The 22117-nt window shown below is 49.4% G+C and overlaps 7 protein-coding genes across 7 annotated transcripts; 3 read left to right on the forward strand and 4 right to left on the reverse strand.

Annotated features, from left to right (window-relative positions):
* Nucleotides 1–230: 230 nt before the first annotated feature.
* AFUA_8G06300 (uncharacterized protein) lies at nt 231–2583 on the forward strand (the record flags this gene model as incomplete). Its single annotated transcript, XM_742338.2, has 2 exons — nt 231–1848; nt 2119–2583. Exons 1-2 carry the CDS (start codon nt 1597–1599, stop codon nt 2581–2583), a joined length of 717 nt encoding a protein of 238 aa, XP_747431.1. The 5' UTR covers nt 231–1596.
* A 3253-nt stretch (nt 2584–5836) lies between these two features.
* AFUA_8G06310 (patatin-like phospholipase family protein) lies at nt 5837–8100 on the forward strand (the record flags this gene model as incomplete). The annotated part of the gene is made up of 4 exons (XM_742339.1): nt 5837–6729; nt 6828–7061; nt 7127–7153; nt 7206–8100. 4 exons carry the CDS (start codon nt 5837–5839, stop codon nt 8098–8100), a joined length of 2049 nt encoding a protein of 682 aa, XP_747432.1.
* Nucleotides 8101–8579: 479 nt separating this feature from the next.
* AFUA_8G06320 (uncharacterized protein) lies at nt 8580–8881 on the forward strand (the record flags this gene model as incomplete). Its single annotated transcript, XM_742340.1, has 2 exons — nt 8580–8809; nt 8860–8881. The coding sequence occupies 2 exons, from the start codon at nt 8580–8582 to the stop codon at nt 8879–8881; spliced, it is 252 nt and encodes an 83-aa protein (XP_747433.1).
* Nucleotides 8882–9605: 724 nt separating this feature from the next.
* On the reverse strand, nt 9606–11756 carry AFUA_8G06335 (uncharacterized protein). Its single transcript, XM_077805337.1, has 4 exons — nt 10958–11756; nt 10475–10903; nt 10371–10424; nt 9606–10322 (listed from the first exon to the last, which is right to left on the reverse strand). Exons 1-4 carry the CDS (start codon nt 11247–11249, stop codon nt 10168–10170), a joined length of 930 nt encoding a protein of 309 aa, XP_077661463.1. The 5' UTR covers nt 11250–11756; the 3' UTR covers nt 9606–10167.
* A 2305-nt stretch (nt 11757–14061) lies between these two features.
* Nucleotides 14062–17372, reverse strand: AFUA_8G06340 (uncharacterized protein). The gene is made up of 2 exons (XM_077805338.1): nt 17285–17372; nt 14062–17229 (listed from the first exon to the last, which is right to left on the reverse strand). Exons 1-2 carry the CDS (start codon nt 17332–17334, stop codon nt 16056–16058), a joined length of 1224 nt encoding a protein of 407 aa, XP_077661464.1. The 5' UTR covers nt 17335–17372; the 3' UTR covers nt 14062–16055.
* Nucleotides 17373–17942: 570 nt separating this feature from the next.
* Nucleotides 17943–19130, reverse strand: AFUA_8G06350 (SGNH/GDSL hydrolase family protein; the record flags this gene model as incomplete). Its single annotated transcript, XM_742343.1, has 1 exon — nt 17943–19130. The coding sequence occupies one exon, from the start codon at nt 19128–19130 to the stop codon at nt 17943–17945; it is 1188 nt and encodes a 395-aa protein (XP_747436.1).
* A 406-nt stretch (nt 19131–19536) lies between these two features.
* AFUA_8G06360 (putative alpha-1,3-glucanase) lies at nt 19537–21750 on the reverse strand (the record flags this gene model as incomplete). The annotated part of the gene is made up of 1 exon (XM_742344.1): nt 19537–21750. The coding sequence occupies one exon, from the start codon at nt 21748–21750 to the stop codon at nt 19537–19539; it is 2214 nt and encodes a 737-aa protein (XP_747437.1).
* Nucleotides 21751–22117: the final 367 nt, after the last annotated feature.

The following is a 22117-nucleotide window of genomic DNA, read 5'->3' on the forward strand; positions in this document are numbered from 1 at the left end:
CCTAAAAATAGTGGACGGTCAGGAAGTGATGAGGACGAGCCAGGGCTGCCCTATGTCAGTGAGCAACCAAATCTATGCCTCTTGTTGGCCTCATTGCCGTACCAGTTGCGAGTCTTGAGACTATTCAGGGAGGGGAGAAAGGAGACGGCACGGATATGAGGGCATGAAAACCGATGAGGGAAATTGCTGGCCACCAAAGGCTCACTCACCTAAGGTAGCACCATGGCACAGTTGCCAGGTCGAAGTGCTTGCGTATGCCTTGATGCAGCCGTGCTGCAGCCGCGGTCGCTCCGGCCTTACTTTGATAGTCGACGAATGGTCGGAACAATTTGTTCAGCTATCGAAGTTTATCCTCTTGTCCCAAGTCCAGGTCCTGCGGTACTTGTGTCACAGCAACGTTAACCCGCTGCTTTCCGCGTAGCCCTGATTCTTCGCAAATCCTACAATGCCCGCTCGATCCTTCGTCGAACAAGGAATGAGAAGCTGCTACGTATTGCTCTTACGTACCAAATCTGGTCTTTAAGACTCACTAGTCGGAACCTAGATGGCGTTTGGATCCTCATCAATATCAAGCTCGACGATTCTTGCAAATAAGGTACAGGTAGAGACTATGGTAGGAAGGTTGTTTCACTCTGGGCCCTTCTTCTCCCTGCCTCCCTTAGATCGGCTTTAGAAACATGCTGATTTAGTTTTGCAATCAGCTCATCTTTTTCATCCAACATGGCGCGGTACTTCGCTTCCAGCTGCTTTTCCAGATCGAGGATTACATCTGTGATCTGCCTGGCGCGATCTGGTAACTCAAGATAGCTGTCCTCCTCCAGAAGCATAGCATCCACCAGACTATCCACTAGTTGGAATTTCCTCTGCGTACGATCCAATTCCGCAGCAGTATCTTCTAGTCGTTCTCTCTCAAGGTGTAAATCTCTCTCGGTTGCGGATTTTGCTTCTTGACAGTCGAGGAGCTGCTGGCTTTGGCGGTCAATAGTCATCAGGTCCTTCGCCCGCAAGTTCCTCTCAATCTGAAGTGCTTGGCTGGTTTGTGCATGCGCAATCCGTTCCCGTTGCAGTTCTTGACTGTGAGAGGAGATCGCACTTGAGAGCTCATTTATCAACGTGCTCTGGCGCTCGATTTCGGCCAAGATGCACGGATAGGCCCGTCCGTTGTTGAAAGCGGACAGTCGAAGGATGTGTTGTAGATACGCGACGTGTCTTTGCTGGAAAGTCTTTGCAGGATTAATTAGCAGATATCAAGTGGGGAGGGCAGAATGATCGATCCTGACTGAGAGCTTACCTCACACACGAAGCGGTCGTTCTGGGATGTTTCATCGACGCCGGAGATGTTTTGGGCCATTGTGGATGCTCAAGTACAATAATGCGAAGCAAGAAATGGGAAAACTGAGGTCAGAACGATGAGTACACGTACGATAAGTGTGTCACTTGAATCTTCGCGACTTGGGCGGCGTAGGGAGCTATACTGGGTGCCTTCCACCAAAAGGGATGCAAACGCCCACGGAGTGTGACTCAGGGTAGTCTGCTGAACTGGACTGCTCTTCTCGAAATTAACAGAGGATGTGAGCATCTACGAGAGTTCCTTCCATGTACACCGCAGCTATTAGTAGCAGGCCCTGCTCGGACAGCCATTGGGAAGACATCCTGCTAATAACCAATGCTGCTGATTGGGTCATCACGTCAGAGGTTACAAATATATCCGGCTTTCTCTACTGGCGAACTTACCGCCAGGACCGGGTGCCTGAAAGAGATCCATTAAATATAATTCAATGTAGTCCTGGACCAAAAAGGAAAAGTAGGGTACTTGTGGGTCCCAAGCTCTTGCCGTTGCCGTTTAGAGTAAGTTGAACTTTAATTGAGCGGCGTGGCCGATTGATCTGCGGCGCAGCTAAGAATGTTGCGCTAGCGGCTAACATAAGGTACTTTCGGACTACGTACTAAACGCATGAGGCTCGAATACTATCATTAATGAACCTTAACCCATCATTGTACGTACAAGAGTATATACGGCGTAAAAGACAGGTGAGCTGAAAGCTCCTTTATCTTGGTGCCGCGCCGCAACTTCGAACTTGTAGAGCGGTATATATCATATAAAGCAATGCATCTCAGCTACACTTGGAGTCACAATTGCCCGCGCTGGAGAAGATGGCGGCAGTAAGTTGGACTACAGAAGAGGCCGCTATTGCTGTGGTACTGAACATGTGGGGAGTGAGCTACAAGACCATCGCTAGGTTGCTGACCCTTAAAAGCGCCAATGTACGAGGTATTCAGCACGGCGCAGGACCTCTGTATGAAAGGACTGAGGCCGCAGTTGGGAAAAAGTTGCGGAGGATACGCGACGAGAGACCAGAGCTCTGGATAGAGCAAGAAGGCAAATGGGATTGGGAAGCGGTATCCCGGTACCTTCACGACTCCCAGATTGATCAGGTCCTGCTTGACAAGCTGCTGGTCTTGACAGACGACGATATTGAGACGATCAACCAGGTAGGTCCGTTGAGCGCAACTCGAAATATTGCAGCTGATCGATCATGGCAGACCCAGAGAGCCGATTATCTCTTCCTTGATGCGAATTAGCCGGCGTCGAACGACTAGTTGAGACCCGAGCGCGGCCGATGGGAAACATTACTTGGCCCGGGATGGTTGCCCAAACCAGAAAGGAAAGGATGATTGGCCTGGAAAATGGTGGCGAGATAATCAAGGAGAAGCCACTATAGAACGGCAGGATCCATGGAAACTGTTTAGTTGCATCCTGAGTTGTTCCAACCTTCTCCATAGAAATATAACAAAGCCAAGTCGGACTAATGCTTCATTCCGTTCTCCTTTTCGTATGCCATCTACGAACAAGATGACCGGATACGCTTGGACCGAAGAAGAAGAGGCACTCGCATTATACTTTGCATCCTTGGGAGTGCCGCACCGGTTAATCCCAAGACTACTAGCTCAACGACAGTTCTCCCGCACCCTCACCGCTGTCCAGAACAAAATCGCGGAAATTCAGAGAAGGGAAGCCAATAATATCAAGCTAAAACGGTTAACGAAAAACAAAGTCGATGAACTGCTTGCGAAGCGGCTGGAGGAAAACCAAATCGAGGTCGTGATACGGCCTACACCAGATGATCAAGGAATCATCAGCGGAGTATGTTTGCCTGTCATGGTATTTGAACTTTTCACTAAAAGCAGTCAGGTTCATCGGAATATCGATGTCTGGGAAGAATACCTGTCGTGGAAAGCTCGGATGGCGAACCGAAAATCGCAGGGCCGGCCCTTGGGTAACTGCGAAGGGGCAGTCGACACCCAGCATGATCCGGTAGAGTCGCTTTTGGAGGACATAATAGATTGGAGTGTTTATCGGGGAAGGTCGGCTGGAGCGGAAGGTTCTAGTGGGCACCAAGCATTCCTGTCCTTATGAGGGTCAACTTTAGTTGCGAACAAACTACTATCTCTCCTACCTTATGTATTTCGCATCTGTATATGAAGGCATAGACGAGTTCAACCTTGATTTGCCTGGTTCCTACGCTGGACTTTTTGGTCGATCTTGCGTCTCTCAATCTCAATTGGCGGCTATAAGGGTCACTGATACCCTTAACAAGGGTTTCCTTGGCCTCAAGCTTCCTGGCAACCGAGATTTATTCACAGGTAGTGGAATGTGACGTTGAATTGACCATGAGTCGTATCGTTGCCCATCGGGTATCTGTAACACCTAGACCCCTTTTTGGGGGAGAGGGAAAGTGGTTAGGCAGCAACATCGTTGTCTGCGTTCCGTTGTCTGCTTCTCTCTCACCGGACTAGGTGTACTGACTATACTGAAGAGGAAGCATCATCTCGCGTTTATTCTGTAAAGGTAACGGCAAGAGTTAGTATCAAGCCGCTCATGGATGCCCGGACCTGGGCGCTATTTGAGAACGTACCGCTATAGCTGCTGGGTTCTTCTCTAATCTTCCGCCAGGAGTTGAGCAGCACTTTATTTCTCAACTTGATTGGATAAGGTAGTCAAGCTTATTCACGGAATGTTGGTCTCTAGTCTCATCATCTCCCATTATACAGAGAAAAAGTTACTTCATACCAGCAGCCATTGAGGTAATGCAAGTACTGTCGAGGATACAATATGCCAACGCTAACCCCTGTTTCGGAATCAGTGATCCTTTCCCTGGTTTGGCTCGTGGCGCCGGCTCCAGCTAGTAGGGCTTGTCGGATGTGCGATTGGTCAGACCCCGCAAGGTCTAGAGCCAAGGACATCAAAGAGTCCTGCGCCACCGAGCATCACGCCAATTGTTCCAAGCCTTGTCCGCTTGTAATGTTACTTCACTTGAACCATATTGGCTCAGGTATCAGCCCTAAAAGTGCCTGTTTCCTATTATAGGATGACTGTTTCCATCCAAGGTTGTTGGAGACGGAGACAAGGAACAAGTCGATGACTGACCATTTCTGGGTCTAAGATTGCAGTGAACAACCTTACAGCTCTGGGTGGTTCCTACGTGGCTACTCTCTAGCCGAGATATTCTATTCGGTAGTGTTACCGTCCGCGGTGGGATACCTTCCAGTCTTATTTGGCAATAAAATTACAAATCATTCCAGGCTAACAGCTCTTTGTTATCCAAAGACGTTATGATCCTGGCGGTAATCCGTACTATTCGAACCCCCAAATTCTCAAATACTCAAGGCGCGCTCTAATGCAACGTTCTTCCGGTCCATCCATTCCCAAGAACGTTAGCTCGCTGAACCAGGTGCAAGCTTGCGAGGAAAAGCTGATCTGCTTCGTGACTCTTTGGTCAGGAGCTTGCCCTCCATTTTCCTTGGTCTTTTCTGTTTGATCCCGTTTACGATTTTGGGTCCTCCTTTCAAGTACATGTGTGAAACTTCTTCTCCTCAAAGTAAGCGTTAGGAAAGGCTAATGCGAGCTCCGCAATAATGCCACAAATCCGTGACGGGCGTCGAGTTGAGCTCCCAGGTCACACCACGATTTTCAACACCGTGGAAATGGGGACTATGGCCGATCAAAAAAGCGTGGCCAGTCTTGAGTATATATATATATGTGGTTGAAGAGCATAAACATCCTAGAATACCAAGACTAGACATGGCGAAGTGCGAGCATATTTCTTGGATTGAATTGTCAGAGGGGGGTGGTGCACCGCAGCTCGTATATGGGTCCAGGGTGAGTCGGCTTGTTTCTGAGCTACCAGACCCTTCGGCCCAGCTGCCCCAAGTCGTCTTTTTCATGGGACGCCGCTTGAAAGACCGGGCTTTAAGGGAGCTATGCGGCGGTAACTACCGAGATCAACATCGCCATCAGCGATGTGTCAACCTTCGCTCGGATAACCGGACGTTGCGCTCCCTGCAGCCTCGATTTTTCGCTGACTGTGACCCCACAAGGCGGTCGCAGCCTCCAGCCCCGGAGGTTCTGCACGTGTGCCATCCTGATCAGACGTTCCCTCTAGACATTTCACCAACCGAGCACTCCTTGTACGATCTGGTCTTGGCGCGGCTGCTCTTTCTGTTTGTGGATGTGCTCTGCATCTTTGCGGACGACTTGGGAGGACTGGAAGGGGTCCGCGAACGGCTATCCACTTAGGCACGGCTTGGGTCAGCTTCTAGTCTTCCCCACGTGGTAAGGCCCAGAGTCATCGTAATTGTCAGCGACAAGACACAGAGCGTGACACATAACTTATTGGAAGAGGATGACTTTCTGTATCATCTGCTCCATGTGGGCGATCTTCCTTTTTTTGCAGCCTTTGGAGATGTGCAAGTGTCGCGGCTTCCATCAGAAGAGCTCTCCGCCGAGTCTCGTTTTCTAGGACTGGGCAGTGAGATCTCCCAACAGCTCCGGAACATGAGGCAGATCCGGGAGCATCATCGCGTTCTCTTCTCCGCGACGCACCTGGACGCCCTGTTTGATCTGTCTTTGAGGCATATCTCCGCTGACCCATTCGCACCCTTTAACTTTGTCCGCGCTACGAGGCAGCAAAATCCCCTAGATCGGGCTTTTACCTCCCACTTGATTCACTTCCTAGAGGTAGGTAAGCGGGCCCCCTACGATGAGACTGCCGCGTATATCGCATCGGCCATCCTGATGGATGCCTACCCACCCGGCATGCATCGTTTCCAGCCATCAACAGTGTTCAGAACTCTATATCGTGACGCTTGTTATCTGGCCCTCCAGCATTGCTACAGTGCTGATGTCGTCGTGTCTATACAATGCAGGAAAATCGAAGATCGTTTGATTGGGCTATTTGAGGAGATGGTTGTGGATTCCACACCATCGTGGGAGATCCACCGGCGCAATCTGGAGAGCCAGGGGAAATTCTGGACCCATGCATTGTCGAACAAAACGTGTCTGGTATGTCTCAGACGTTATCCGGAGCACACACCGGTGTGCGGGCACTCGATCTGCGATACCTGCACTGAGGTCTTCGGCGAGCCCTGCCCGCATGCGGATAATGAGTACATAATCCGTCAGTGTGTGGTATGCGGTGTGCAGGGCAGCCTCACAGTGAGATTAAAACCACCCACCGCGGCACCACGAGTGTTGAGTATTGATGGAGGAGGCCCTCGTGGTGTGATTCCCTTAGAGAATCTGGAGATCCTACAGGAGATCATTGGGCCCGATCTGCCAATTAGTGATTTCTTTGATCTCAAGGTGGGCAGCAGTTCGGGGGGCCTCATTGTGCTGAGTATGACCATGCGCGGTCTGGATATCACGCAATGTAAGAGCCTTTTTCGGTTGTTGGCGAAGAAGGCCTTTTCTGTCCGCCGGAGATGGCTCAGTTCTTGGCTATCGGACGAAAGATATGACAGTACCGTTCTAGACGACGTCTTAAAAGAGCATTACACCCCCACTCAGCGGCTTTATGGCACTCCAACGTCTCTCGTGTCCGCGGGAAAGGTAGCGGTGACAACAACGTCCCTCGACGGCGATCCTTTCATCTTTACCAACTACAACGGTACTGCGCCGCGCAGGACAAAGCCAGGTTCGGACTACTGATGGGCCGTAAGGATAGCGCTGACATGTCGCAGCATATGAACGACTTCGCCCAGATATCGAGGATGAGCCATTTGTCTGGCAGGCGTAAGTTGGGGTTCCACCTGATCCTCAGCTGATTCACTGACTATGTATTCCCAGCGCCCGTGCAACGGCATCTGCCCCTCTGTATTGCTCTTTGCTCCCATCTAGCCTAGCCACGTGGCTGATTTTACTGCAGGTTCTTCTCCACCGTTCATTTACCGGGCCTGGGCTCCTTCCAGGACGGAGGATTGCCGCGATATAACAATCCGGCGCATGTCGCGGAATTGGAAGCCAAACATCTGTGGCCCGAGGGACCAGATCCCGACATATTCATTACACTGGGAACTGGATCGGAAACTCGCTGTGCAAAACCTTCTGCTTTCCGGAATGTGCTCGTTGATGGATGGATTCCCAGGGTATATCGCGCGATGCAACGAACATTTGACGGTCGAGTCACATGGCTAGACCAGTATGCTCGATTGGATGACACGTCCAAGGAGCACCACTTCCGATTTGATTCCCTCTTCGGTGGGCTGCCACCGATGGACAACACAGACTGCATGGACTACCTATCAAACCAGGCACGGATTCAGTCGAGTTGGCAAGACAGCGGCGAGGCGGCATTGACCTTGTTGACTTCCAGTCTTTTTTTCGAATTAGACGCAAAGCCTGAGTACCGATGCGGTCTCTTCCGCTGCATGGGCATGATTCGATGTCGTGCTCCGCCTGAGCCGTTAATTCGAAAACTTGCACAGCTAGAGCCTAGTTGCCAGGAATTTTTCAAGGACGGTCTCAATCTTGGCCTCCACTTATCTGCCAATGATATTTGCGCTGCCTGCCATCGATACTCGCTCTCTGTGTACTTCTACGTCCGAAATCTGGATGAAAAGGTCACTCTGTCTCTACGGCTAGGAGCTACAAAGCGTCGACTCAGTGCGTTCCCGAAAAGCATGCAACAGTTCATTGAGGAACAGAAACTGGATTCTCCATTTGGGGTCCCCAACCACAGTATTCCATTACAAGTACAATGTCCGACATGCCGAGCACCGACGAGAACTCAGAGGAGAAAAAGGAAGTACACAGAGCTTTGACCACCTTAGACTGTCATTGATTCTCGCTTACTCTGAGACCGCCTTTAGCAATACGTCCAGTTTCTGAATGCACTTTTACAACATTTGCTGAAGGGGCAGATTTGGTGCCTCCAGTTATAGTTCGTCAGATATTCTGACAGTTAAGTTACAAGCTACATTTACTTAGTCTTGCCGTCAGGAATCTATCAAGGTCATATGCTCCGAGATTCTCAGTTTGATAGAGATGTCCAGTAAAATCTAGAGGAACCAGCAATTAACAGGTAGTGCCCAGAATCCTTAGCCCGCCCAAGTCGGAGCTGACAGCCCCGCCAAAGTCATGATGGTACCGCTGAGGGCCATGATAGTGATTCATGCCGTGGGGACCACGATTGCAAACCACCACGGTTTGGTGCCCAGGTAATCGTCGCCCTCTGACTATTTAAAGCTTCTCACCCTCCTCCCTGACCCTTTACCTTCAGAGCTCCCTATCTTTTGCAAATATGGAGGCACAATTGACAGACGAGGAACTTCAGCAGCTGCTTCAGGACCTTGATAAAATTCCTCCAGATAACTTGCCCGTGGACGACATCCATCCCTTTAGTTCTTATGAGACCACCGCATTGACGGACTTTATCAGCTTCCCCTGTTATGATGGCTATTCTCCAGATATTCCAAAAGCAGATGGCGAGAGAGAAGCTATGCGGAAGAGAATTGAGCAGTTGGAGAAACAGTACTGATTCCCCCTTTTACCTGCGCCACCATCCTCTGACCTGTTTATAGGAATGAGTCGGTCTTGATGTAGGCAACAACCACCGTTAAAAGTTCTTTAATGCTGACCACTGCTAGCTTGTTACAAAGAATGAGATCACATATGAAGGATGTACAAACCTGGATGGAGCAAGTTACAACTGTGCTACGACAGAGACTTGGAGAGGCGCCGGAACCGGCTACAGAACATGGGTTCAATGCAGAGGATGTCTGATTAATATCCTGTACTTTCGTGGAGACTTATTATTGTTCTAGAATCAGCGAAAGCAGCAGGCTTTCATGTTTTGCGTATAAGTTAAGTTCTACGCACCCTCAAGACAGACTCTGGGCTTCTGCCAACCTGACTATTTTCCTTCGGTGAACTGTCCACGGCTTTATTTGATTCACTTGCAAATCCGTAATGTCGAATAAGTCAAATGGAAGCTTTGGGTAGAGCCGCAATCCCTTCCTGAAATGTGCGGATCCTGGAATATTCTTGAGGTGCGAAAAGTGGCCTGGGGATCAGCCAGCTATAAACACACGAATCTGGGCTATGTGGCTGTGGTGGACCTCAAGCCTACATACTAAGTGCGATGACGCAAGCCGTAACGGCTAAAGCTCCCATACTAGGTCAAATTCGTTAGGAGACAGCGCTCAGTTAGTGACGTTTGACGCCCATGCCCCGGGCGTTGACAGGACGTGGGCGCGCGGGCCTAGGTCCGGAGAACGCTCGGATCAGTATGGCTGTATCTCGGCACTGCTCAGGCGTCCATATATCCCAGACACACAAGTTTATAGCTGGCTGATCCCTAGGCCACCATTCACATCCCAAGCACACGTTTAGGCCCCGCACATTCTAGGAAGTAATGGCAAACTTCCTAAGTACTTCTCTTTGACCGCCATTATGCATCTCACTCTCTACAGTGCCTTGCGAGTTTGCGAATCGCCCCAGAGGAAGCAGGGGACATGGGAGCCCCACTAAAGGAAGGCGTTCTGGCTGGTAGAAGCCGAGACTTTGCCTTGGAGATCGGGAGCTTAATGGTTTCCTTCCAGTATTACCAACTTCAATCATTGATTTGGTCGTGGCTAGCAGACAAGCAAGCTCCACTGGACAGAATCAGTGAATCTCTGGGTTCAGCAGATCCTCTAGCTGGTAGAGTTAGTATGGCTCACAGATTAGAAATGGAACCGTTGCTAACTACGTCTAGGAGCGAGTTACAACCAGGTCTCTAGAACCCCTGTTTTTTTCTTTCCCAAAGAGCAAGAGCAGCTTCGTACAAAAGAAAGCAAATAGGAAACTAATAGAAGATTATACGAAATACAAAACCGAAGCCGTCGATATCATGTCTTCCGACTTTTGCACAGTCTTAAGGACCTTCGTACGGGCATGGAGGATGGAGCGAAGGGTTCACGTTTCCTCTTCCGGGAATTCAGCCCCTCTGGTATACCAACTTCATTCTCATCCGAAGCCTTGAGGGGAGTTGTCTGTGTGCTTGCTACGATCAATCAGCCAGGCGCCAACTAAAGTTAAATATAACACATACCATCCACATATGTTGGTCTCTCATCACGTATAGGGGTAGCTGTTTGCACGCCCACTTTAATCTATTAGTAAAGAGCCGCAAGCAGGAAGAGTACTATACAATACCATCAACCGGAGATAGTTCTTGCAGGCCATGGGCGATGCCCTCGGGACAGGGAGATGCGGGGGATCCAGTCCTGGCAGTGCTCTCACTCGGAGACTGACTCTCTATAACCAAGCTATGGTTCCCTTGTGAATTGGAGTGGTCCACGTCATTCTCGGGAGTAACAATTCGATTCAATGATGGTGTGCCGTATAGAGATTCTACAATAGCGCCCATCTCGCTTCTGTATCTCTCAAGGGCCTCTTGGGACGGGCCGCCGTATAGAGATTCTACAACAGCGCCAAGCTTGCCTCCGAATCTGTCAAGAGCCTCTTGGAACGCCCCGTCATCAAAGGGGTCGAGTGGGGAGCCGTGGGGAGTTTGCTCAACAGTGTTTATGTCGTCGTCGTCAATTAAGATTGGGTTATTCACCGAGTCACCCACTTCCAAACCTAGGAGAAATGTTAGTGGCGGTGTAATCATATTGAATCATGAATATGCGTTACCTTGGGTGGCATACGGCAAGTCCGACGGCGAAGGATTTGTCATTCTTGTGTAAGCAGGCGAAGTTCTAGGAGGTTTGCGAAAAGAGTAGGCAATGAAAGGAAGAGTATAGACGGGTTGAGGGGGAGCAAGAGGCCCTTTTAACTGCTCTCTCATGCCCGGTCTAGCTGAGCCCCTTACCAATTGCAGTGGCAGGTCCACACCTGAGAGCAAAATGCCCGTGAAGTCGCGTGTTATAATTAGTATAAACAGCGCACATACAGGGGACTGCGACATAACAACAAGTGCATGCATGCTCGAGATAAGTTCTTGGTTGGCCCTCAATGCTTCTAGAGGTCCTGGCACGTCAGACGGCCCATGCCCAAGGCAGATACCCCGGCTGAATCATACTTCAGGTTCATAGACAACTCAAACGGTTGGTTCTCAGTGGCCGCAATGGTAGGATGCCGCTGCTGTTTGTCTTGTCAGAGACGGGCCAGGTTCCAAGTATCCAAGGGCAAGGCGCCCATTGATTTGACGAACTAGCTGGACAAAGACGGCTTTCATCACTCATGGTACATTAAGTAGAGCATGCCTTGTTCCCGGTGACCCCCAACCATCGCCACACCAGCCAATGGTCAGAAGACATTCCAGCCATCAGTGAATGTGACGCAACCTGCGAGTGCTGAGCAAGAGAAGGACTGGTTCAGCTTGATAATCAAGGTCGAATCGTAACTGTGGCGTTGCTGAGAATAACCAGTGAGTGCAGCGAAGTTGGAAGATATCCACAGCGACTAGTCGGGCTGTCGGATGCATAAAGGTAGACGCTGTCCCTCTCCTCAGGGGACTCCACCATGAGAGATAGCTGAAATGAAGCCACAGAAAAACGCTAAGGGTATGTTGTCTCAGTCCTCTAAGTCAGTAATGCTAACCGAACGTAATAGATCCCAGACGTGAAAAGAGAAAGCCAAATCCAAGAAGAAAGCGAGGGAAGCTACCAGCCGTCATCAGTATGCCGCACGATCCTGACGCCCCTATTCCATCAATCGAATCGTCAAATGAGTTTCCTAGCACCACTCAGTCTTGCAAGAACAGTACAGAGAATCTCACTCCCAGGCGATCCCGGACTCCTCTATTTTGTGAACGGGGCGTATTATTCGGTTACTGGTATGAAGATCCACTTGGAAAAGGGAGCAGATATCCTGTTTATGCATGCCCTAAGGAACGGGAGTATACTATTGAGCGACATGGAAGAGTCGAACCGGTCCGCATCAATGATTTCGATGAGCTAGATGTTTTCGAGGAATCTGTTAAGACTCTCTTCCGCACAAGGTCAGACAGGAGGCAGAAAACCATAAACGATAAGCTGTGGGAGTTCACTAGATTGTTATGGATACAGCAGGAGTACTATTGAATCCATTGGATCTCGCATTGCAAGCCGGAATTTCTCGTTGCCCCTCGTTGTAGATAGATAAATGACTCAGATAGATGGCCCTTGCGACATCAGAGACATGCTCTAGGGTATCACTTACCAGTCTCCCAAGTTTGAGAGGATTACCCCTTTAGTGGCATTGAAGCGGAACACTGATCGTCTGTGACAGATCCAGGTTAGCCTTGACACTGGGCAATCTCTAACATGCTTGGGGAATAAGAGCGTTGGTTAGCTCTCACTGCTTCATAGATTTGCAGCCTGGTCAGGCTGTACTGAAAGCATATTAATTCCTCTCTTATAACTTGAATGGTTGGCTCTCGGTGAAGCCGGTGATGAGGTAGGACCGCTGTACAACATGCAGTGGCTGTGACAGTGGTATGACTGTTCCCAAGGCAGCTGTGCTTCGAACGGAATGGGGACATAGTCAACCACTGGCCATCATCGTCTGGTGGGACGCATTGGCGGCTCACATTCCCCTGGATGATTTTCTGGTCAAATATTAGCATCACGTACCAAACGGAGCCATTGCCGCATGTGCCCGTCTGACTCTGACTTGATGACCTCCTACTCCCCTATATAAGCAGAGACGCCGTCGGTGGTTATCCTTCTCTCCTTGTCTCAGACAGCTTGTTTGCTTCTTTCCATGGAATTACTCCAGCGGATCTTCATCGTTGACCATGTCTTTCACCATCAATCTCTTCGGCGAGGTCGTTATTTACCTGTGGCCAGAACAGCCAGCAGAGGCGTATGACCATCAAGGCTGTTGTCCCGATGATCGTAAGACAGAGAAGCAGCGCTCTGAAGGAAATCACTCAAAGACTACCCGGGGTATGATCAGTTTTCCGAACCACAGTGAAAGTATTAATAGCTTAACAGCAAGTATGACGGAGACTGGCATCGCAACCAATGACGTTGTTCAGGACGCATCGCACCGTTGCAGTGCACGCCCTCAGGAGCACGGTAATAAGCAACCTCATCCCTTGGATACTAGGTGCTAACAGACTGCAGAAAGTCGAGTTATCAAGACGTACCTCTGCGTTCTTTGCGGCATTGACACCTGACACCGTCGAGTTAGTGTTAGGTTGTGGCCATAGTTGCTGCTTTACTTGTTTCAGCGAACGCTTTCATAAGTATGTCATTGATATGACTCAGGCTAGGAATGTAGGGATCTGAGGAGTCAGTCCTATGTTGCTTCCACGTTGTCCTATTTGTTTGGCGCTCCTCCCATTTGCCATTTTGTGCTCCTTCGGAGGGAAAAGCGACACTTAAGTCGATATCCGGATCGTCGCTGACCCAGGACTGGAGCTTATTCGAGGTCCTTCGGTTGAGCTTTGCTGTATCTGTTTTCAGTCGTTGGAATTGTAATATTCGATTACTCCTGGGAAAAGGAGTCAGGGATGAGTGAAATCAAATCGGCCCCTGCATTTCTCTCGATCGCCGTCTTAAATATTTGCATCGGCTCTTAATTACGACCCACGGCGTCGGTACAGGCCAAGGAGGTAAGTGTTTCCGAAGTATAGCAGTATCATCCATGGTCATTTAGAAGTAAATGGGCTCCAAAGTCTTTTCGAAATGGACGATGGTAAGAAATAGCTGGGTTAGAAGAGTGAGACGAACAGCGCCAATGTTTGTCACCCGGTATGATGCAGGAAGCTAGCTAAAACCAGAGCAATCAGCCATAAGCGTGTTATATTAGTTACATTCAACTATTATGCTCTACATGTACTCTGGGCTCTCTAGACAAGTGCTTCCTAGATTGAAATATAAGATTTCGCGTATCTTGAGGAGTTCGGTATACTTACTGTATACGGAACGTGAAGATCGCTACAGACGAGCTTCATTTACTCGCTGCGATCACATAGAGGGAGCGTTTGACGGAGTTTAGATACTATTTCTGATGTCCAGGCGTGCATGCCTAACAAAATGAGAATATCGCCTATGGAACCGAAGCGAGATCGTCAGGACTTCACCGGGAGCTCTATCTGAGTGTCACATCGGACATGGTACATAGTGAGAATGCTAGCTTTTATACAAGATGACCCCCATAATGATTGCGGCAACCTCGACCCCTCAAACTACATGAACGGTGCGTCTCCTAGTGCCCTATTAAGAATGACCAGTGATTCGGACGTCTCGTAAGTCCGTAGCGTCCCTGAGCAGCGCGAACAGTACGTGGTCGTTTGAAGGAGAGGAGTTGGGCCTATATAGGTGACATGGATATGTCGGACCACAGGGGCCAGGGGGCAGTAGCATAGCCCTCGGCGGTGGTCGGCGAAAGAGTGGCGGTACAACAAGGGCTGCGGAGTTTTTCAGCGCTAACGATGTCGTTGTATAGCGAGTGTACTATGGCTAGCTTATTTAGTCTGTATTGACTATTACCCCTCTAGGTGTTCTTTTAAGTCAGATTCTAGGGCCACCCGATCTTGGCATCGCTGCACCTTGGGCTTTATATAAGGGTTATGCGCTTTCTTGTTTTCAGTTCCGTTTTTATTTTCCCTTCTATGCTCTGCCGACTCTGAGTTGACGCCAACCACTCTACAAATACTTTGACTAAGCTTATACGTCCTATTAGCTGACTGGCAGTTGATGCTATTGGCGTCCACTTTCTATATATAGATTCTCAACTCCCCTACACAAGATGTCACCTCCAAAGCCACCTCCAGAATCACCTGAGTTCGATTGGTGGCGTCTCTTACTTCCAGAGCCACCTATATGGTGGCGTGTGTACGCATACTGCAGAAAATTGTCGTCCAAAAACTCTTTACTAACATCTTTAGTATCTTGCTGGTCCTCGCCGTCGGTTCATTTCTTCCTCAGATATTACTCATCCAGAGGAAACAAACCATTAATGGGGTCTCTTCGATGACCATCTTGTCGAACTTGATTATCGCCACTGAGCATCTCTCAATCTATATATTCTTACTATTTGTTGGTAATGAACAAGATGGCCACCCTTCTTTCTTTCTACATTACCCCACAAGCGCAGGGGACAGGTTTAGTTTGTGGCACTGTGCTGTGGTCACAATCCTTTTTGTGGCATTGTGAGACCTCACCCTAATGTCCAGAAGCAATTTGGGTAATGCTCATATTTGTCCCCGCAGATTCATACAAATTCTCATCTATAGCAACCGGAAGTTACTCTTGGTTGCCACTTACACCATCTACCTCCTTACCTCGATCGTTCCTCTGATGATTATTAATTCCATCCCCGACCATGGACCTCAAAGTCTTTGGTCGGCAATTTTTTACGGCGTGCACTCCATCTGCATTTACCCAATTCTCACGGCGCTGGGTGTTCTGGGGATCTTCTGTCAAGCTCGTGAGATCTTGGTTACACCGCTTTTAAATGCGCTGAGTGTGCAGGGTCTGGCTATGCAAGCTCTCATCTTCACTCTCGTCTCAGTGACATGGATACCGAGTCTTCCATTCCCGTATGAGAAATTAGAGGGTCATTACAACTGGAATACCTTTACTGTGTGGTACGGGGCTGTTGGTTTCATCATTATTGACAGCTTCGCCTTCGCCCTCGGCCAGGCAGTGCTTCTATTACTGGCCTTGCATCGCTCATCTTCGAGCAAAGCGAGTATACAACGGGGAACCGAGACAGAGCCGCTTTTGGGACATCCCGCAGAGATGTGAATGTCCAGATATCATTATAGCATTCAATTTCGATGCCTTAAGCAAAGAGCTCATTCAATCACTGTAAACTCGACCCAGTTACTAGCCGGCACCACAAGCCCAGGTCGGCCCCCATTGTCTTTGGGATCGCGGACCTTGCCATTAATCCACACCACAGTATTTTCATGATCCCGAAAGTGTCCCCAATCCCACCAGTCAAGTTGAGCTCCTTTAAACCCATACCGGAGTTTATCACCGGGCGACACATTCGTTGGGAAATCAGTCACTTCTCGCTTGAATGACCACGACTCACCAGGCACCAGAGCCCCAAATTTGTCCTGGTTGTCGTGGCCAACATTTACTGGGACACGCTCAGAAAATCTGTATTCGTGGTGTGTGAATGAGCCTGCAATCTCATGCGGGCTCCAGTCATCCTTTTGTCTAAGGTAGAGCCTGAAACCCTCCTGACGGCGGTCGATGTCTTTGAATATAAACGTATGGAATGTGACAGGCATTCCGTCTAAGCCATTCGGTGCTGCATCATATGAGAGTGTCATTGTGACAGAATAGCGTAGTCTACCTGCTGGATTGCGATCTCTCATCGATAGCGTAGCAGGTCCAGCGATGGTGAGGCTGAAGACCGGGGCGCCACTCATCCTGGCAGATGCCAAAATGGGCTGGGGCGAAGGCGGCAATGGGCCTACATCGTCTATATCGCTTTCCTCAGGGGCAATGCTCAGGAAATGCCGCGGCCCGCCCGGCAGGACCACTGCAGTCGAATTAGGGCCGAGAGTGCGGCCATAATGCTCTGCTAGTGTGCCCCAGTCCCACAGAAAGATTTGCCCGCCGACCCAGAGGATTTTGTAACATTGTCCTGGTAGGAAGGAATCAAAGTAAACAGACGGTAAGGCCACCTTGTAGGAAATGCTGGAGCCTGGGTCCAGTTGTCTGAAACATGGGTCCGACATAGATACTACCCTTGGGTGGAGGGACTTTGCCTGCAGCTGGTCACAGTTGACTTGAGCAGGTTCCAGGTCCTCTGTGAAGTCAAAATTGGAACGAACTAGCATTATACCCGGCTGGCCAAATGCATCCTCTATAGGGTCCCAGTGGATGATACATGGTTGTATTTGGGGGTCATCTTCATCCCGCGTGATTGTGAAGTTGATGCAGTATGATTCTGCAAGGTCAAGAAACAGATGTTCTTTTGCTTTGAAGCTAAGAGTAAGACGGGGAGTTCCTAATCTGTCTGGCTTAGCTTCTTTCTGCATAGGTCGTTAGGTAGCATCATACGACATACGACGTGTCCGTGGCAGGAGATCTTCTCAGGAAAGATGAGAGCTGACCCATTTGTGCCGGAGTCAAATGAAGTAAGTGGTGTGCGCGTGGGTGGGCGGTGGTTGGGTGGGCTGGGCCACTGGGGCATTCAAGGCAGGTATTTATACGAATCATGGTGTGCGCTAAGATAGTCCCTGTCACATGATAGGTAGTCACCTGCCCAACCACCCTCATGGGTTGCACAGTAACTAGTAGTAATCTAGTAGGACATGGGTGAGCTGACTGTGAAGTCAGAGATTGCTCAATATAGATAGGGGGGTGTGGTTGATTGAAAACATCAAACCTTGGGAGAGAAGCTTATTGGATCGCTGGTACTGATACTTATTACGTTAACTGATAGTTGTAGTCTAGTTAGAGCGTGGAAGAGAAAGTAAACCTGCTTGCATGCTTCCACCTATCATGAGGTACCATTACACGAGGGGCGAACTATTTGGACAAGAGAAATCCGGTCAAGCTGGAGAGAGGAAGTGTAGGATATTTGACAACATGTAAGAGAGAGAAGAAGAGGAGGAAACCAAAAGAATCGAATAGCTACCGAGTTGAGGAGGCAGGCAAATCAAGTATATGTATGGGAAAAGGAAGAGAGAGGGGTACGCCTGGACAATGGTGATCTGATTTGCTTAAAATTCTAATATAGCATCGATCTTTTCCAAGATAGCATCGCGGTAAAGTCCCATTCCAGGGCTCCGTGGGTGGAAAGTCTTGATTTGTCGAGTAGGATACCAGTCTTTCATATGCTGCGAGTTCACATTCCCATCTCTGACGGCTTGGGTCGCATTCCCGTATGACCAAGCCACTGGCCCATTCGGCTCTTCCTTGATCGCAACAGAAGCCAGACACAGGAATTCCTCGTACGGATCTGGATCCGAGCTTATTGTTTGCTGGCAAGTTGACGCCTCTGGAAGGTTGATCCCAGTCTGCATAAGAAAGGCAATATCGGCGACATCGGACGATGTCACAGCATTGTTGTCGAGAGGAAGATCGGACCAGCCGCTCAAAAAGAAATAGGTGTTTGGAGCGCTGGCATCGGGCTCATGAATCCCTTGCTCACACCAGCGGTGCCTGTCAAACTTCGGTTGGACGTCAACATAATGAATCTTGGTTGATCCTAGCTCGGAATTGGCATCTTGAACGGCGGACTCAATTAGGCTGTTGAGCTGCCCCACAAGGCCATTGAGTTCTGTACGTAGAGACGTGGTAAGGTACACAATCCGATTCAAAGGCCAATCACTAGGAGGATTGTAAGCAGCCCATTGGTAATGGAAGGTGCTCTTGTCACAATCAGTGGTGTCATGATTGAAGAAACCAGAGTAACCAGTGACAAAGAGAAAAAAGTCATATTCTTTTGCCTTGACCAGAATACTCTTGTAGAGAGTTTTTAGCTTGTAGCGCAGGCCACTTTCTCCCAGATCATTCATCAAAGCGCGGGCTTTGTCCTTTGCAGCCGCGCATTTTTCGGGGTTGCTTGCCCCAAATGGCGAGCTAAACGGAGTGATAACGCAGTACCAAACGATGTTAGAGAAGCCAAGATCATTCCCTCCCATAGTCAATGTGGCCATGTTTGCAGGAGACGCACCCGTCCATTCATCGATCTGACGTCGGAGGCCAGTTGTCGTGTCACCAGAGCAGACCCTCTTCTCAATGGAGATTCTATCGTCTCCAAGGTGTTGATGAATCAGATCACCATAATTGTTTCCACCCACACGGCATCTGTCCGTCGTCGTTTTGGCAGTACCCATGCCCGCGGCAAAAGAATCGCCAAATGAAACCAAGCCGCTGATCTCAAATCCGCTTCCGTGATCAAACATAATGTCTTTGTACTATACACAACCAGAGCCAGCTCCAGAAGACACAGCAGTAGGCGGGTAGAGTGGAATTTGTTTCCCCAACTCTTGACTGAAAAAAATGCCAGCCGCGACAACGGCCCACGTATCTGCATTGACTACCGAAAAGTCAGGATCACACACCCCATCCTTTCCAGGGTTGTTTTTATCTTCGCAGAGGAACCCTTTGAGACCAGCGTATTCCTGACATCCTCGATTGAAAGTACCCTCGGCAAGCGCTTTGCAACTTTCCCATCCGTACGCGTAATCTTTGGCTTGCAATTCTCCCGTCGGGAGCATTGCGAACTTGGTATGTGTCATTTCATGAACAAGAACGGCTGCTCTTGTATGGTGTGCATCTACAATGCTTGTCGGATTGTGAGCATATTTATCAGGTGTGGCGGAGATTTTCGTATTCGAAAAGAAAAGCATCACAGATATTCACTGTTCTTCTGAACGCGTTCATGTAGGCGATGTCAGGATTTTCCTTTTGACATTGAGGTGTAGTATTGTCACAAGTGATCTGGAGGTCGAATTCAGAGCCATCCAACATCGACACAACTCTCTTGTACACCAGAGAGGCGTGTTGGGCAAAATCCTTCCGATTTCGCACGCCTTGCGAGAAAAATGTCTCGTAGTACCCCCATGACTGCAAGTTTTCTTGTGCTGTTTGCGCCATCAGAATTGCAAATCTGAATTCCAGCAGAATTATCGACCTTTTAGTCGCGTCGCAGGCAGATGCGCCCTCGCCACCCCACCTTAAGGTCGGATTGATATGCGCCACTGCCAGTTCATCCTTGTACGTGCATGTCTCCGGTGGGCAGTACCCTCGGCTGCAGGTGAAGTCGCAGAGATTATCCAGCACACTTGACTGGCCGGGGGCTGCCATGCCAGCTCCCTTGGTCTGGGGAGGGGGCTCAACGAGGGCCCCTGTTTTGGTGCACTTGCACATATTGATAGGGCAATAGCCAAAACCACAGGCGTAGGAGCACAAACCAAGGGCGTTGCCATTACCGGTGCCTTCGGTACATGCCGGGGGCAGGAAGTCTGACACTGTTGGGATCGGCATGGGATGTTCCTGGGTGTCACACGTCTTAGATGGACAGTGGCCATAATTGCAGGCAAAGCTGCATAAACCCAGGTAGTTTGCATCCTTCCCTTCTGCAGGGTATCCAATGACCCCTGTTGCATTAGGTTTCGTGCGTGGGACTCCCATTTGCTCACAGGTACAGGCTCCAACTGGGCAGTAGCCGTAAGAGCATGTAAAGCTGCACAAATCATTGAAATCATATGCTCCTTTGCCTCTGATACATGCTTGATCTTTGAGCGCAACCTTAGTAGTCCCTTTCGTAATAGGGATGGCTGATGCGGTGAAACTCCCTACCCAAGCATTATAGTTGTTAAATCCTTGTTCACATTGATCAGATATCTCAAGGCCAACAGCGTAACCAGCCTCTCCATCACCTCTATCAAGATCGATACTGACCTTACCCGGGTGAAATGGCACGCTGCCAAAGAAGATCCCCGTTACAATCTCCTCATCTGGCCGTGAGTTCCATTTAACATATCCCTGGTCGCCCCCCGCGTAGACCCTCACAGCGTGATTGCCATCAGATAACAGTGCCATGACATATAAACGATCTTCAAGAGCAAATGCTGGCTCAAACTCAATCTGCAGCTGGGAGGCTGTGTTCACTGTTGTACCCCCAGTAAAACAAGAAGATACTGGGTGGGGCCGATACCAAAAGACCACAGTATCATGGTCAACACTGGCCTTGCCATTCTTGTAAAGATCAATCAGGAAAGGTAGAACCTCACGCCAACCATCATGAGGATAATCCCGCGCGTAGTTATAGAGTGATTTGCCAATGTCAAACGCAGCCATGGATTTCTCATAGATCGGTCCGATATAATGTGATTCACCGTAGTCGTTCCAGGAAATGATCTCGACAAATTCAGGCATGGGATCAAGACCAAAGAGTTCTTGCCATCGATCAAACCATAAGCTGTCACCCTTCCAAAGCCAGTTCTTGTTATAGCCAGGAAGATTGGTATAGAACCAAGGAGAAATGGCCATCATATAGGGTTTTCCCCCCAAAAATTGAATATAGGACGCATCAGTGTAGGTATCCATTGTCTGGTTGCCCCATGGCCAAGCAGACCAGCTGAATAGTCCATCAGCCACCCCGTTAGCTAAAGCTACGGCTGGCTTAGCACCAACAGATGACCAGTCTGGGATGAAGAAGCAGCCTGTCTGTGCCTTGATAGTCACCCAGTCCTCTGCGTTGCTAGGACCTTCAAAGGTAGAGACAAAAGGCTTTCCATTATACTGGAAATAAGCACCGTTGGAGCCATACTGCTGTATCATGCGGATGACAGTATCCTGGCTCCATGGCCCATTCCCAGCGTAGTCAAATGAAAAGAAGAGCTTAAAGCCGACGGAATTCGCGACATTGAAGGCCATCTCAAGGGAATGGTCGTTGGTGCTGTCCTCCCACGCCATGTTCATGGCAAAGGCATCAATATGAGCATCTTTGGCCAATTTCATGTCCAACTCCCAATCAGAGAGCGTGTAGTTCTGGGAGTTGGTGACCTGTAAATGCATTCTTAGCACTTTGGTCATTAAGTTCGAGCAAAGTCAGCATGATCATACCATGAAATGTGCAAATACAGCCTTTGCATCTGCCAGGCGGAGGACCAGGCTGGCCACCACGAGGGTGAGCCATGCGGGAAAGTTCATTGTCTAAGGACTTAGGGATGGATTTGGCTGAGAGTACAGAGGCCGAACAACAATCTGGAGGGAACATGTCCCTTAAATATTGGACTCAATTGCTTCATAACCCTAAACTGCCCATGTGCGCGGTAGCTGCTAGGTCCCATCCTACGCGCCGCCGTGGAAGAAAGAAAGACGGAAGCAGAGTACGGCCGTTAGCTTCAAGGGGAGCCCATAGAGTGCAATATGTCCGTCACAT

Source organism: Aspergillus fumigatus, chromosome 8 (assembly GCF_000002655.1).
Source record: "Aspergillus fumigatus Af293 chromosome 8, whole genome shotgun sequence".
In the NCBI taxonomy this organism is placed as follows: Eukaryota; Fungi; Ascomycota; class Eurotiomycetes; order Eurotiales; family Aspergillaceae; genus Aspergillus; species Aspergillus fumigatus.